The 14,372-nt window shown below is 39.3% G+C and overlaps 3 protein-coding genes across 3 annotated transcripts; all 3 read left to right on the top strand.

Annotated features, from left to right (window-relative positions):
* The first annotated feature begins 199 nt into the window (after positions 1–199).
* Positions 200–1,977, top strand: LOC140777668 (NAC domain-containing protein 72-like). Its single transcript, XM_073121937.1, has 3 exons — positions 200–658; positions 768–1,072; positions 1,152–1,977. Exons 1-3 carry the CDS (start codon positions 382–384, stop codon positions 1,665–1,667), a joined length of 1,098 nt encoding a protein of 365 aa, XP_072978038.1. The 5' UTR covers positions 200–381; the 3' UTR covers positions 1,668–1,977.
* A 1,635-nt stretch (positions 1,978–3,612) lies between these two features.
* LOC140779267 (ricin B-like lectin R40G2) lies at positions 3,613–7,035 on the top strand. Its single transcript, XM_073124278.1, has 7 exons — positions 3,613–3,816; positions 4,006–4,128; positions 4,216–4,444; positions 5,037–5,722; positions 6,082–6,204; positions 6,374–6,602; positions 6,765–7,035. Coding segments are annotated over exons 1-7 (1,596 nt in total). The 3' UTR covers positions 6,767–7,035.
* Positions 7,036–12,274: 5,239 nt separating this feature from the next.
* Positions 12,275–13,985, top strand: LOC140777669 (NAC domain-containing protein 87-like). The gene is made up of 3 exons (XM_073121938.1): positions 12,275–12,714; positions 12,845–13,125; positions 13,231–13,985. The coding sequence occupies exons 1-3, from the start codon at positions 12,525–12,527 to the stop codon at positions 13,705–13,707; spliced, it is 948 nt and encodes a 315-aa protein (XP_072978039.1). The 5' UTR covers positions 12,275–12,524; the 3' UTR covers positions 13,708–13,985.
* The last annotated feature ends 387 nt before the right edge of the window (positions 13,986–14,372 follow it).

Here is a 14,372-nt window from a genome sequence, read left to right as displayed (position 1 = left end):
TTGTAGGTGATCCTTGGATCATTGTGGACGGCTAGGATGTGATGCACAAGATGTGCCGTCCTTTTAAAGAACCAATTCGATAGCATAACGATTTAGAATAAGTCTTAGTTTTAAATTTAAATTAAACAGCTTATAATATTAATTAAAATTAATTAAATTTAAATATTTTTATATTTAAAGAAAGGGTTAGCGGTTTGTCTAACTCATTTTTTGCGTGGGACTCGTTAATAATTGAAAAAACGAAAATACTGTCGATATAGCTAAAGTATCATGCAGTACAAAACGACGTCATAGTTGACTTTGCCATGCCATTCGTAGAGAAGGACGTTACCACGAACTCTATATGTAAACCCCTAACATGCCCTCAGTACAAAATCCTTAATGACGTTCCTGTCCTTAGACTTCCTCCCGTTAAACACCAAACCACTCTTAACCATCAAAACCCAACCCCATCCCTCCTCTCCCAAAAACTTTCATCTCTTCTTTTCTTCTGATACCATGTCAAGTCCTCCGTCACTTCCTCCGGGCTTTAGATTTTACCCGACCGACGAGGAGCTCATCCTCCACTACCTTAGGAACCAGGTGGCTTCAAAACCTTGCTCGGTTGCCGTCATCGCCGAGGTCGACATCTACAAGCATGATCCATGGGACCTCCCTGGTTAGTGTCATGTCTGCTCTTACGTACAACTATATCTTTTGAGAATTTAAATGGTTGTTTGGTGACTTATGATGTTCTTATATATATTTTATTTTATTTTATTTCTCAGCCAAAGCGACGTTTGGCGATAGAGAGTGGTACTTCTTTAGCCCTAGGGATCGAAAATACCCTAACGGAGTCCGGCCGAACCGGGCGGCGGCGTCCGGGTACTGGAAGGCGACGGGGACCGATAAGCCGATCTGTGAGAGCAGAGGGAATGAGAACATTGGAGTTAAGAAGGCCTTGGTGTTCTACAAGGGGAGGCCACCAAAGGGGAAGAAGACTAACTGGATCATGCATGAGTATAGACTTGCTAATCCTCAAGCAAGTAATACGTACAAGCCCGTGAAATTGAGAGACTCCTCCTCTATGAGGGTAAGAATTACTTGTTTCGCTAGTAGGACTTCATTATGATGTTTACCTGGCAATGATCGATGCGTTTGCTTTCATGCAGTTGGATGATTGGGTCCTCTGCAGAATCTACAAGAAGAGTAGCCATCAGGATGAAGATGTCGACGATGACTTGTCCTCGGAAGGGCGTAAATCTTCGCCGATCTCTGAGTTTCTCGACTACTCGCCGCTGTCAAATTTAGTACTTGATAATCTACTAGAATTGCCAGGACATGCAAATGGAGATGGAGATGGATCATCTTTTGCTCATCCAAGTTTGAATCAACTGATGATGATCAGCAACAGCAGCTATAGCAACTCAGTGCAGCAGGTGAAACAAGAAGAGCGCTCTTATGCTGCAGTAGCTGATCTCAAGTCTATAAAACGCCAGAGAGATCATGCTGAGAGTCGCTTGGTGGAAGAGGAGATGAATGGCTTATTACATCCTCCCCCTAAGAGGCAGAATGGTTCTTGCACTGATCATCAGAGCTTGGATGGTTTTCAACACAGTTCGCTAAACCAATCTTTCTCGAGTCAGATTCAGCAGTTACTACTGAATTCTAACTTCGGAATAAACTGATTTTGAAATTAGACTTGTAGAAAGGTAAAGAGAAAAAGGAAAATTGGGAAAGAATACACGCACAAGTTCATTTGCTTAATTATGAGATGGGCCATGAACAATTTCTCTTCTCTCTCTCTCTCCTTTCTTGAGAAGTTATGTGGTCACTTTTGCTTCAAATAATAGATAGAGTTGGTGAACACGACTGGGATATACTCCAGTAATTCAGGATCTGTTCAACTTTTTCATTTTTAATTTGTTTGTATTAGAGGGGATGAAAGTGATATTGATTACCGAGTCATAATTAATCATATATCCATCACTTGTCTAGAGTTGATTCCTCCAATTGACATCCTCAATCTTATATCGCTATAATCTGCTAGACTACAAGCTTTAAGATAAATATTTGAAGCCACTTTCACAATCAAAAACTGTTCAAACTTAATTTTTTTTTATTCACAAGATTTAAAGTAAAATTTATAGTTTAACTTGGCATGTTTTAGATACCAAAGGAGGCTCCTTGATTTGTAGCATCTTGACATCGAAGATACACTATATAAATTAACTTATTGGACGTGATAGTGCAATGGCCATGCTGTAAGTCCCTAACAAAAACATATATATAGTTTATGCATGTATCTTTTAATAAATTAACCAAATGGCTACTTAATGGACAACTGCTGGTTTCTCATTAGGATAGCTACTCTTTATACTTATGTTGTTTGATATAGCTTACATGGATGTGACCCAAATCCAAATCCAAAACAATAGTCTGCAGCTCTAGTGAATTGCATGAAATACCTATATGCAATTTTCTGCAAAAGATAAATGCATGATTTATGATGAGAAAGAAAAAAATTAACAACCAGTACGTTCAGTAAGTATGACTGAAAATAGGATGTTTCCCTCTAAATCTCTTTGAGCTCACTATGAATGCATTTAACGTTCAGATCTGGTTGTGATTCGTGGTTATGACATAGAGATATGGTCATCTCAATTTTGGTGGATTGAAGTTCTGAATAAGAATGACATAGTAAATGGTCTACCTATAATATCTAATATTGAAAAACTGTGTAAATTAAGTTTGCGTCTATGGAAAGCACCACAGAGCAAAAGAACCAGTAGTGTTAATACATGATGACATATATATGTGGTCCCATCGTCACTTTCTTAAACATAAATATAAAGCTATGAAACATTATTTGCAGTTCAAAGCATATATTATGAAACAAAGTGGTTATTTTGTCAAACTTCATGCATTGATGATGGAGGTGAATTTACTTACTTCCAAAAGAGTTCTTTATGCTATGTAACAATTCATGAATTTATAAACAACATATAACTTAAATTTTACTGTGTAACAAAATGGAGTGGTGGAGTGAAAAAATTAATAGAACCATTCTGGGCCGTGGCTACATCAATCTACCTGTTAATGGATTTGGCACAAAGGTAGTAGATTGACATGACATAGAAGAAAGCTTATTGTAAGCCTATGCATAGATATTTCTTCTAACTTAATATAGCTATATTCAAATTACTAAAATACTCATTTATAGTTATTAGACAAATTAGAAGGGTGATTCTAATATTTTTTTTTTATTTGTTATATTTAATATAAAGAATATTTTAATAATTTGGTTGGATTATGTTAAATTGAATAAAAATTTAACCATAGACCATAAAAGTAATTTTAGCCATTAGTATATTCCAATCAATTTCTCTACTTTCATGGCTACTACTGTGTAACGCATGGACAGTTGGAAAGCTTGTAATTGAGTGTAGAGTGTCAAGTCATAGTTGGTAGTCAAACTGAAGTTACAAGTTACAGCTAATTCACTTAATGTATATAATCAATTCATTACAAGCAGCCAAAGTTTCATATACAGACTAGGACTGTAACTCCCCAAACTCTATATAAAACCCACTATTCGATCTCTCTCAAACTCACAAGAGAATTGAGAGACCAATGGAGTTACCTTCTGACCAAGGTTTTAACCCACCTGCCTATCCACCAAGTTATGGATACAATAGTCCCGGCTACGGCGGAGGAGGGTTGCTGCCGCCGCAACCGACGATGAGGATCTTTTGCAAGGCGAACGACAACTACAGCCTCGCCGTTAGGGATGAGTATGTCGTCCTTGCACCGAATAATCCCAACGATGACTATCAGGCAAGTAGCTAATAGTATAAAATAATGAATTTAATTTTTAGAATATATCTTGAATTAAGGTATTATCTTAAAAATAATATTTTTGTTTTCTCTCTTCTTATGGTGTTATACATATGCATGTAAACAAATCGACTCTTCTCAATGATTTGATTTCAATTTCCTTTATTATTATTTTTTTCTCTCTTTTAGCATTGGATCAAGGACATGAAATATAGTACTAGAGTGAAAGATGAAGAGGGTTACCCGGCCTTTGCACTGATCAACAAAGTGACTGGCCAAGCTATCAAGCACTCTCTTGGACAGTCTCATCCTGTAAGTTTAATTGGCTAGATGATTTATTTGGTGAACCCAATGTGGCTAGATTGGGCTTTGATATCTCTTCTTAACTTTTTGTGCTAGGTTCGTCTGGTTCCATATAACCCAGACTACATGGACGAGTCTGTGCTCTGGACGGAGAGCAGGGAAGTCGGAGCCGGATTCCGCTGCATCCGAATGGTGAACAATATTTACTTGAACTTCGACGCCTTTCACGGTGACAAGGACCACGGTGGCGTGCACGACGGCACAACCGTTGTGCTTTGGGAGTGGTGCAAAGGAGACAATCAACGTTGGAAGATACTTCCTTACTGTAAAATTTCTCTAAAAGCTTAAGCTGATATCGTATAATTGATATATATTTATATTATATTAAATTATGTTCGAAATCAAAACCTCCTGCTATCTAGCAAAGTTATTTCGCCCTTTTTGGGGGGTAAATTTCGCATCTTGTGATTGCAGGTTGAATGTGAGATGGAGCTATATGTTGGTCATCATTTGCCCAGCAAATTGTGTCTTATGAATGGTGAATTGTGATGGAACTGTGGAGTCTTCAGTATCTGTTTTTTGTAATTTGATGCTTGTTATGAATCTATTTAAGGATATATTACTTAATTTCTCTTCTCTTTTGAGGGTTTATACTATCATTGAATGCTTCAATTGTGATGGGCCTATTTAAAACTTTTTGATAAGAAAATTTAAACCTGAATCAAACTTGAATCAAGATTGAATTATACTAAGTTTAAATCAAGCTTAAATCAAATTTGGATTGAATGTTGAGCGGTATACACTTTATATATATAGAGCCAGGCCTCTTTTCTTGTGGGCTGAAACGCAAAGCCCATTCCACTGCTATAAAATAGTACAAAATCCACTGCAAGCAAGCCACGTCTCCACCTTTTAAGACCCGAGATCCGCCATGGATTTCCCCCACCGCCACGACCACGGCCATGGCCATGGCCATCACCGTCGCCGCGACGATGACGAGGAACAAGAGCGCTACCGCCCACCACCTCCTCCTCCTCCTGAAGCCTACATCGGTGGCGACGACTCCAATTACGGCCGCCCTTCCTACCCCCACCACTCCTCAGGCGTCGAGCACGTAAGCCACGAGGGATACGGCGGTGGTAGTGACTACAACTACGGGCGCCCGTCCTACCCCCACCAGTCCTCGGGCATCGAGCACGTGAGCCACGAGGGATACGGCGGCGGTGGTGACTACAACTACGGGCGCCCATCCTACCCCCACCAGTCCTCGGGCGTCGAGCACGTGAGCCACGAGGGATACGGGGGTGGTGGTGACTACTCCTACGGGCGCCCGTCCCACCCGCCCAACTCCTCAGCCGTTGAGCACGTGAGCCAGGAGGCATACGGCGGTGGCGGCGACTACGCCTACGGGCGCCCGCGCCCGTCCTACCCGCCCAACTCCTCAGCCGTCGAGCACGTGGCCCACGAGGGATACGGCGGAGGCGGCGAGCCGGAGCGGCAGCCCACCGTCAGGATCTTTTGCAAGGCAAACGAGGACTACAGCGTAACAATTCGGGATGGGGTCGTTATTCTTGCCCCGACGGATCGGGATGACGAGTACCAGGCAAGGATCTGAGGCGTGTTTCTTTTGTTGGGTTTAAACAAAATTGCATGGAGAATATTGGGTTTGTGTCAAAATTGTGCCTTTTCATCTCGGTCTTTGGATCTCTGAGGCTTTTTATTCCATTTGAATTTTGATGGAAATGGAAGTACCTAGAGAGTACTTGTTTTACATCAAAATTCGATCTTGTTACATCTGGTTTGTTAGAGTTTGTGTCAAATTAGGATTTTGTCACTCCAGTATTTGGATTCCTTGTAGTTTGTCATGCTGGCAACTATTTTTGCACCAAATATCTTTGTTTCATCTGGTTTTCTAGAAAATTACTTCGAATTTGATTGTTTCGCTTCTCTGTCCGATTGTAGCACTGGATCAAGGACATGAAGTACAGCACTAAGGTGAAGGATGAAGAGGGTTACCCAGCCTTTGCTCTGGTTAACAAAGTGACTGGGGAAGCTCTGAAGCACTCGCTTGGCCAATCCCATCCAGTAACTACAAATTCTTTTATTCTGTTTCCATCTTCTAACATCGCTTTTCATTTCAGTCCTTTTCTGCTAGTGCATTTCTATGTCAATTGTTAATTACGATCATCTCTGGATGCGTCACGGCTTCACTATTCTTTATTCTAATCTGTATTCTACTGTTGGTTGGTGTTAGGTTCGTCTTACTCCCTACGATCCACATCGTCTGGATGAGTCGGTCTTGTGGACAGAGAGCAGGGATGTGGGCGCTGGATTCCGTTGCATTAGGATGGTTAACAACATCTACTTGAATTTTGACGCGTTTCATGGGGATAAGGACCACGGTGGTGTCCGTGATGGAACAACCCTTGTGCTCTGGAAATGGTGCGAAGGAGACAACCAGCGCTGGAAGATTGCTCCGAACTGTAAGTTCTTGGCAATGCATCATCTTCTTCATGCACAACTATGAATTGACTCTAGGTTTTATAATGCTGTATAGAATTGATGTAATTTCTTATAGTAGGGTATTGGAAATCTCAGCTGGCTTTTCCAACATCTGAACTTTTACTTACATCTTGTGCATGCAGGAAAAAACGTGATGGAGATATTATGCAATCTGTCTTGCCATCCACGGTATGCTTTTCTAATAACTAAGTTGCAGAATAAGTTGTGGCTTTGAGTCGGAACATTCCTTTCTTCATGTTCGGGAGATATGAGTAGAGGTTTATGGTGTTCTTTGGATTTCAGTATCTGTGTGTACGTCTTTGTTTATTATGCTTGTGTTTGAGGACATGTGCTATTTGTTCTCTTTATTGTTAGTGGACCATCTTTGTGTGTGATGTCATTTGGTTCTTATTATCGGATTCTGCACTAGTCATTAGTCTTGTGGTATGAAGTGCCCGTCCTTTTATGCTGTTAAATTGCTTTAAGGTCTTTAAGATGGAAATCAGAACATGAATGGTCCCTACTCTGCTAATCATAACATGGTTAGTGCTAATAGGAACCACCTGAAACCAGAGAGATCAAGGGTTAACTGCACTTAACAAATGAAAGGAGTACTATGCATTATGGATACTTGTTTGATAATTTAGTTACTCGAAACCTTTGAGACTATATAGGATTAACTGTAAAGAGCTGAGTTGATCATATCTTTTTGTAAAATATCAGCTATAGTGGTGGGGTCTATATGACAGAGATGCACAATTATGAAGTGGCCACTATATTGGATCTCCTTTCTTATATGGGTGATTCATTGCGCACCAGCTGCCCATTTTGGGCAATGATTCTTGTTTGATGAAGTCAATTAACACGGCAATATTATTTGGGCAAGCTCATCGCTTTGCTATCGTATTAAGGAATATGCTTGATTTTCTTCTTCGTTTTCTCTTCTGACTGCTCAAGTAGTATTTGTTTCTCAAATCAAGATCGCATTTTTTGCGAGAAACCAGCTGTAGGCAGATGAAGTTTCTCTTTGTTCAACTACAAGCTAGATGATAACCTAGAGTGGGGCATATGACCATGAATTTGCATGGATTTTGTAGTTCAAGAGAGAATCCTGGTTTACTGAAATGTCCTAGATTTATTTCTAAATTGAATCCTGCATTTCCCTAAAATTACTGAAATGTTATCTCAACACAAATCCTGGTGGTAGATTATAAACTTATCCCTCTATTGCCTTTTGGTCATAGATATCTTTTCTTTTCAAATGCATCAATAGTTATTTTTATTAGGACATAACAAATAGAAATCTGAGTTAAATCAAATGATGACTGAAACCAGACCAAACTGACCAGTTGTGTTGGGTATAGACTGATTCTTCCTTTCTTTTTCTTCCTTTTGGTTGTTTGTTACATCCATATTATATATATTATGACAAATGAATTTCCTTCTAGAATTAATTGCTATTCTTGACATCCTCGGATTGGTAGATATTGATTCAATAATTTCTAGGTAGAGCTGCAAATTCAGAATAAGTTCAGAGATGGCCCAAATCTAAACCAATTCTTTTTCCTACATCAGAACTCCCATCTGTAGGTTGGAGGACAATGAGAATGAAAGAGTAATTTGACCAAATTCTTTTTCCCTTAAATTTAACATTGTAATGAACTTAGATCTGAAGTATGTTGAACAACTCACAGGGATTCAGCCCTAATGTTGTTTTTGCTTGAAAATGAGTCAAGTTAGAACTCGAGTTACGACCTACGGTCTTTTATCCGGTGCTCATAGTCTACAAGTTATGAACACATCATTAGAAGTAAGTTTCTAGTTATATATGGTTTAACCAGTGCACTGATGTAGTGTAATAATCACAAATGCAATTCAATAGAATTGCATAAAGCTTGGGTAATATGCCATTACTTTTTAAAGAGCTATATCATATATCATCACATTCAACACAGTAGTACAAGATAGAAGGTATTACTTGGCTGCCGAAATGAATGTTGCAAGTCTGTGCTGCAGATTTCTTCCAAGCAACAGTTCCTTATCTTCTTCTTCTTCAAATCTCCAACACATCAAAGTGAATGAAGGAAGCAAATTTGGGACCTTGAAAGCTTTAACTACAGCTTGATGAGCTAAATTAAAGCTTGGATTTTTAAGTTCTTAGTAGCTGAAAAACTTTCAGACCTCCAAATGAGAAACCCAAACAGATCACTCTGCTCATAAACCCATGAATCACAGAATGGATGTTCACATACTTCTGTTGGAATCTGTGTTTCAGGCATCCTTTATGTGCATCAAGATAGACAGAAGGCCACCAATCTTGCACATTTTCCACACTGTCCAATTACTGTCCACTGTTTTTGTATGCTTAAGCAAAGCAATGGGAAATGTGTGAACAACACCCAAGAAGACTGTTCACTCGAAAGCATTGGGAAACTCAACTTAACATGCAAGTCTTGTTGAAGAATTTAGAGACGAAGACCTGTGGCTAGTTTTATCCTCGTGTTCTTTTTCCCTCTAAGCAATCTACTTTTGGAGAGGAATCGATCAGAGAAGTTGAAAGATTTGAAATCAAAATTACTGCCTTTTTGTTAATGACTTAATAGACCGGAGAAAAAGGCGACGTCTCTAAATAAATAGACACGTAACCCTGCTTAAGTTAAGTTAAGTCAAATCATTAAATCCATCTGCAAACAAATAATAATCTTTCACCCTCCATATTAAGGGTAACCACACAATCATCTATAGCTATTAAAAAAAATGTCTATTTTGACATATAAGGAACAATAATTTTTATTCATGTGATTCCTAAAAAAAGGGTTTAAGTCCTACTCCTCATTAATGTTAGGTCCACGGTTACTATTACTTTACCAGCTTCTCAAGAAGGATAAAGCTATAAAAGCTCCTTTTGACTCATAATACTTAAGCTGGTCCCCATGGCTCCTGATGTCATTGCCACCGGTCACTCTGATCTTTTTCTTACTACAGTGACTGCAGTCCTAGCGTCGACGAAGTTAGCCCCCACCGCTACAACCGCCGGCCTGGTCCCGGACATGTCGGTATCCGACTGTGATCGTCGCTGGCAACTTTGTGAGATTTTATTCCAGTGAACGACGACGGAGAAAAAAAAAATAATGATGGTTAGTTATGGAAGCCGAGGTGATTAGTAGGGGAAAGATCATATAATTAACCTCTTTGACTCCAAAAGCCAAAAGCTTCTCTCCTCACCTAAAATTTCCTAGCCTTCCATAATTTCGGTAATCGGCAGCTGCCGTTGATAGTCGCGCCCACTTACTTCCCCGCTGGCGTCACCCGACGGTCATCGTGAGAAGCCTCTCGCTCTCCGGGCCAGGGTCGGTCGGTGGTTAACTCCAATAACAGGTGGGGCCTCCCGGGGGATCCACACGGCTTCTTCTTTTTTATAGTTTATCTTTCCCACTCCATTGATTTCCCCTATGTGGAAAGCTACTACTCCTCTTCTCGGCTGCAGTAAAATTCCAACTTCGACGGGTAGACTTTTTCTAATCCTCTTGGAGCGTTCGAGGGAGTATGCTTTAAAAGTTTCGGTGTTTTGAACTATTATTCTCCAAAATAAATACCAGAATCGAGAAACCTTAACACTACTACTTCCTTTTCTAATCGTTATTTCTTCTGAAATCTCTGTTAACGGCTGCATTCGCAGTAGCAATTCAGTTAAAAAATTGAAAGGAGCTGATAGTGGTATGATAAAAACCGGTGGGTGCTAGGGTAGCAGTTCTCCCACTTTGGAGCCTGCAGCGTTGAGAGATGGGAATCCACCGTATGCCCACCTTCGTCCTTCGGCGTGGAGCCGTGTGTCATAAGGTCGGTGACAAGCAGAGGACTTTATTGAGGGTGGACAGTTCTGGTGCTCAGAGATAGTACTCACTCTTTGCCGGCTTTGATCTGTGAAGCATATATATATATATATATAGAGAGAGAGAGAGAGAGAGAGAGAGAGAGAGAGAGAGAGAGAGAGAGATATATATATATATATATATATATATATATATATATATATATATATGTATGCATTGTGTCTGTTAACATGTATGCATGTTCACTGCCAAACTAGGGTTTTCAATTCAACTAATTATATTAGGCCTCCAGTACTTCAAAGTATCTCTATCCGATGACCCCAGATAATTTATTAACTTGCTGCAACTGTTTAGTTTGGTTGGTCCGAGCATATCGTCGGATTATAATACGAGGATAAAATCACTATTTTCGAATAGCTTAAGGTTTTTTTTTTTGTTGTAATATTAAAATTTTCAGACTGGTTGATTGAAATTATTTAATGTTACAGTCATTAAACAAGTAATCCAAATGAAAGTTATGTTTGGGACATAGGGAGTTTTTTTACCATACTGGTCGTGTCTTAAATTATTTTTACTAAAATAGATAGCTCGATTAGTAAAATGCTGATAAGATCAGTAATTTACTTTTAGATAAAAATATCAATAAGTTTAACTTTTATATCTGTAAGTTGATAAAATAAAATACTAATTTTACAAATAGTTTATTTATAATTTTTTAGATAAAACATTGATAACTTGCTGTCTTAGTTTACTTTTTATTAATGTAATATATAAAACGCTGATCACATCAAAGTCCTATTCTTATATATATATATAAGATGATGAATTTATGTGTTGTTTTTTACTTAGATATATTTACTAACTATTACAGTGAAATATATTTTATTTTGGTATTAAATTTATGGAGTGGACTAATTCGGTATAAAAAAGAAGTTTGGATGAGTGCTAGTTTGGTCAAAAACTCGACAAAAGTATACTTGTACCATTTAATTTTCTTGTTTCTGACTAGTTGGGATGCCAGAAGGAATACTTTGTACAACCTTGTCTACAGTCTACTAGAAAGTGCACAACTTTATGTATTCAGAATGCTTGAATTCACAGTTGATAATTTAAACTTTCTCCTGTTAGACCACAAGCATGAAGTCACACCTGCAGTATAGCTCACTTAGGTCTTCTCCTTTCCAATTTACTCTCGAGCTCAATATGAAAGTGCTAACTCTTGATCTTGGAACAGCATGGTTGAAGTATGATTTAAAGAGAAGGAAGAAGGGGTAGATTAATTTGTCACAAGTCTACATTATGGGTATATTATAAGAGTAAAAGTTGAAGTAGAAGCCAAGTCATGAGTCAAGCTGAGAGAGCTAGGCCAGAGCCAGTTTTAATGTTTTTGTCCACTGGCATCCATTCGCAGCTCCTTTAATTCTGACATTTCTCATGGAAAGGAGGCTTAATAAAGAGAAAGTCTGCAATAATATTCTCAAACTGTCAACAATCACTCTTCTACTAAGTGTTAGGTTCATCTGCATGTACAAGTGATTCTTAATTTCTATCTTATTATCCACTTTTTCTTCCTACTTTTGAACTATAGCAGTAGGGAATTAGTTAAGGCCTCCACAAACACTGTGAATAACACATTGCTCTAATAGTACTAGAGCATCTCTCCAGAAGATGCCTAGAAATTTCATGGGAGAAGCAACAAATCAAGAGAGAGAGAAAGAGAGAGAGATTAGGACAAACATAGAATATTTAATAGTTGTTAAAAGGAAATAATTAAGATATAACCAACAACAACAACAACAACAAAAAAGAAAGATAAGAGAGAGACTACCCAAATGAGGCTTCTCTAAGAAGTGCCTTCAACTGCACGCATCTTAATCTTAGGCCTTGAGAAATCCCCCTCTATTTAAGTGGCTCTCTCCCCTCTGTTCCCCTTTCTTAAATCCACCTTTCAAAACACACCACAATCTTGGTGTCTTCCTCCATTAATCCAACCCTTCTTCTTCTTCTTCGTCGTCGTCGTCGTCTTCTTCTTCTTCCTAATTCCTAGTTTATTTTTTAAGAGGTGCAACCATGGTAGATGCCACAGTACAGGTCAACCAAGGAGAAGAGCTGATTGAACTACCCCCTGGCTTTAGATTCCATCCCACAGATGAGGAGATCATCACCCACTACCTCTCACCGAAGATTGGTAGCAAGAGGTTCACTGCAACAGCCATAGGAGAGGTGGATTTGAACAAGTGTGAGCCATGGGATCTTCCAAGTATGCTTCTGTTGCTACTACTACTAGTACTAGTAGTACTAGTAGTAGTACTAGTAGTCTTTCTTTTCTTCTCCTCCTTGGTTTTGATATGCATCTAGCTAGTTAAACTTGGTTTGGTTTTGTGATGCAGGCAAGGCCAAGATGGGAGAGAAGGAGTGGTACTTCTTCTGCCAAAGGGATAGGAAATACCCAACTGGGATGAGAACCAATAGAGCCACAGAAGCTGGGTACTGGAAAGCCACAGGAAAGGACAAGGAGATCTACAGAGGGAGAGGAGTTCTTGTTGGCATGAAGAAGACTCTTGTGTTCTACAAGGGGAGAGCTCCAAAGGGGGAGAAGACCAATTGGGTGATGCATGAGTACAGGCTTGAAGGCAAACTCCCTTACTCCAACCTCCCCAAGTCTGCAAAGGTACATATCTTACTTTCTAACACAATAATTCCTACAGCCATATTATTATTATTATTACTGTGTTAATGAAAGTAATTAACAAGGGCTTTTGTTCATAAATTGCAGGATGAATGGGTTGTGTGTAGGGTATTCCACAAGAGCATAGGGATAAAGAAGAGCCCAATTCATGGGCTTGAGAGGCTCAACTCCTTTGGACTGGAAGAATATTTGGTAGACTACTCCACTGCATTGCCTCCTCTCATGGATCCAACCTACTATAATTCCAACCTCATGCCTAGTCCGAGCTACATCAACGATGATGGAGGCTTTCTCTCCATGATGGCCATGGAGGATCTACAAGATATCAACCAGGTGGACTCAAAGAACACAGCTCACAACTTTGCCTTCTACCCTCAGATACCTAACTCAGCCAATTTAGGCTACTTGCACCATGGAGAAGCAACGCCCAAGGTGGAGCAGCACTCGAACCAGTCGATAGTTAGCCGGTCGCAGGACACCGGACTGACGACCGATCACAACGGCGCCGAGATCTCTTCGGTGGCAGAACCAGTTATAGATTTGGATACCATGTGGAAGTACTGAAAAAATAAATATATAATTTGAGATTGCTTGAACATTTCAAGAGTTTAGCCCATTAATTCATGTGATGATACTAATCACAGGGAGAAGTTAATAGTGTGCCCTAGCTGCTGTTTTACTTCCTGTAAATAAACATCTGATTGTGTAGAAGAGATTAATTAATACATGCATGTAAAATCCTATAGAGATGTACCCAGAAGGTGCAAGCAGTACTGATCATGTAAAACTTATTCTTTTGTGCAATGGAATTACTACCTAGTGTTTGATGAGATATATACATATATCTATCGACTATTTTGCTTCTTTCTTTGTGCAAAATGGTCCAAATATAGCAGCTAATTATCATGAGATGGACTAGTGCACCTAATATTCTTTCCATATCTCTTATATGTCCTTAGGTGCAAAGTGTACATATCTAGCATCCTTTCCAGAATCTAGCAAGATGGGTCCTTGCGATATGAATCCAATTAGGTGGGTTTGCTAGTAAAAGGATGTCATGAAGACAAAGGTAGAGGAAGCAAGGGAGAGGTGATGAGGAGTTCAGTTAAAGTTGAGAGAGAAAGAGAGAGAGAAGGAGAAAGAAGCAAGTGGATAGGGTCGACTTCATGTGATTTGCTTGAGCTAATAGCTTGCTTTCCATTCAAAGCAAAGCGTTTGCGTTGGTGTAG

The sequence above is a fragment of the Typha angustifolia genome, chromosome 15 (genome assembly GCF_048772165.1).
Source record: "Typha angustifolia cultivar Huaian chromosome 15, ASM4877216v1, whole genome shotgun sequence".
In the NCBI taxonomy this organism is placed as follows: Eukaryota; Viridiplantae; Streptophyta; class Magnoliopsida; order Poales; family Typhaceae; genus Typha; species Typha angustifolia.
The sequence above is the reverse complement of the archived record's forward strand: the minus strand, read 5'-3'. Positions and strand labels throughout refer to the sequence as shown.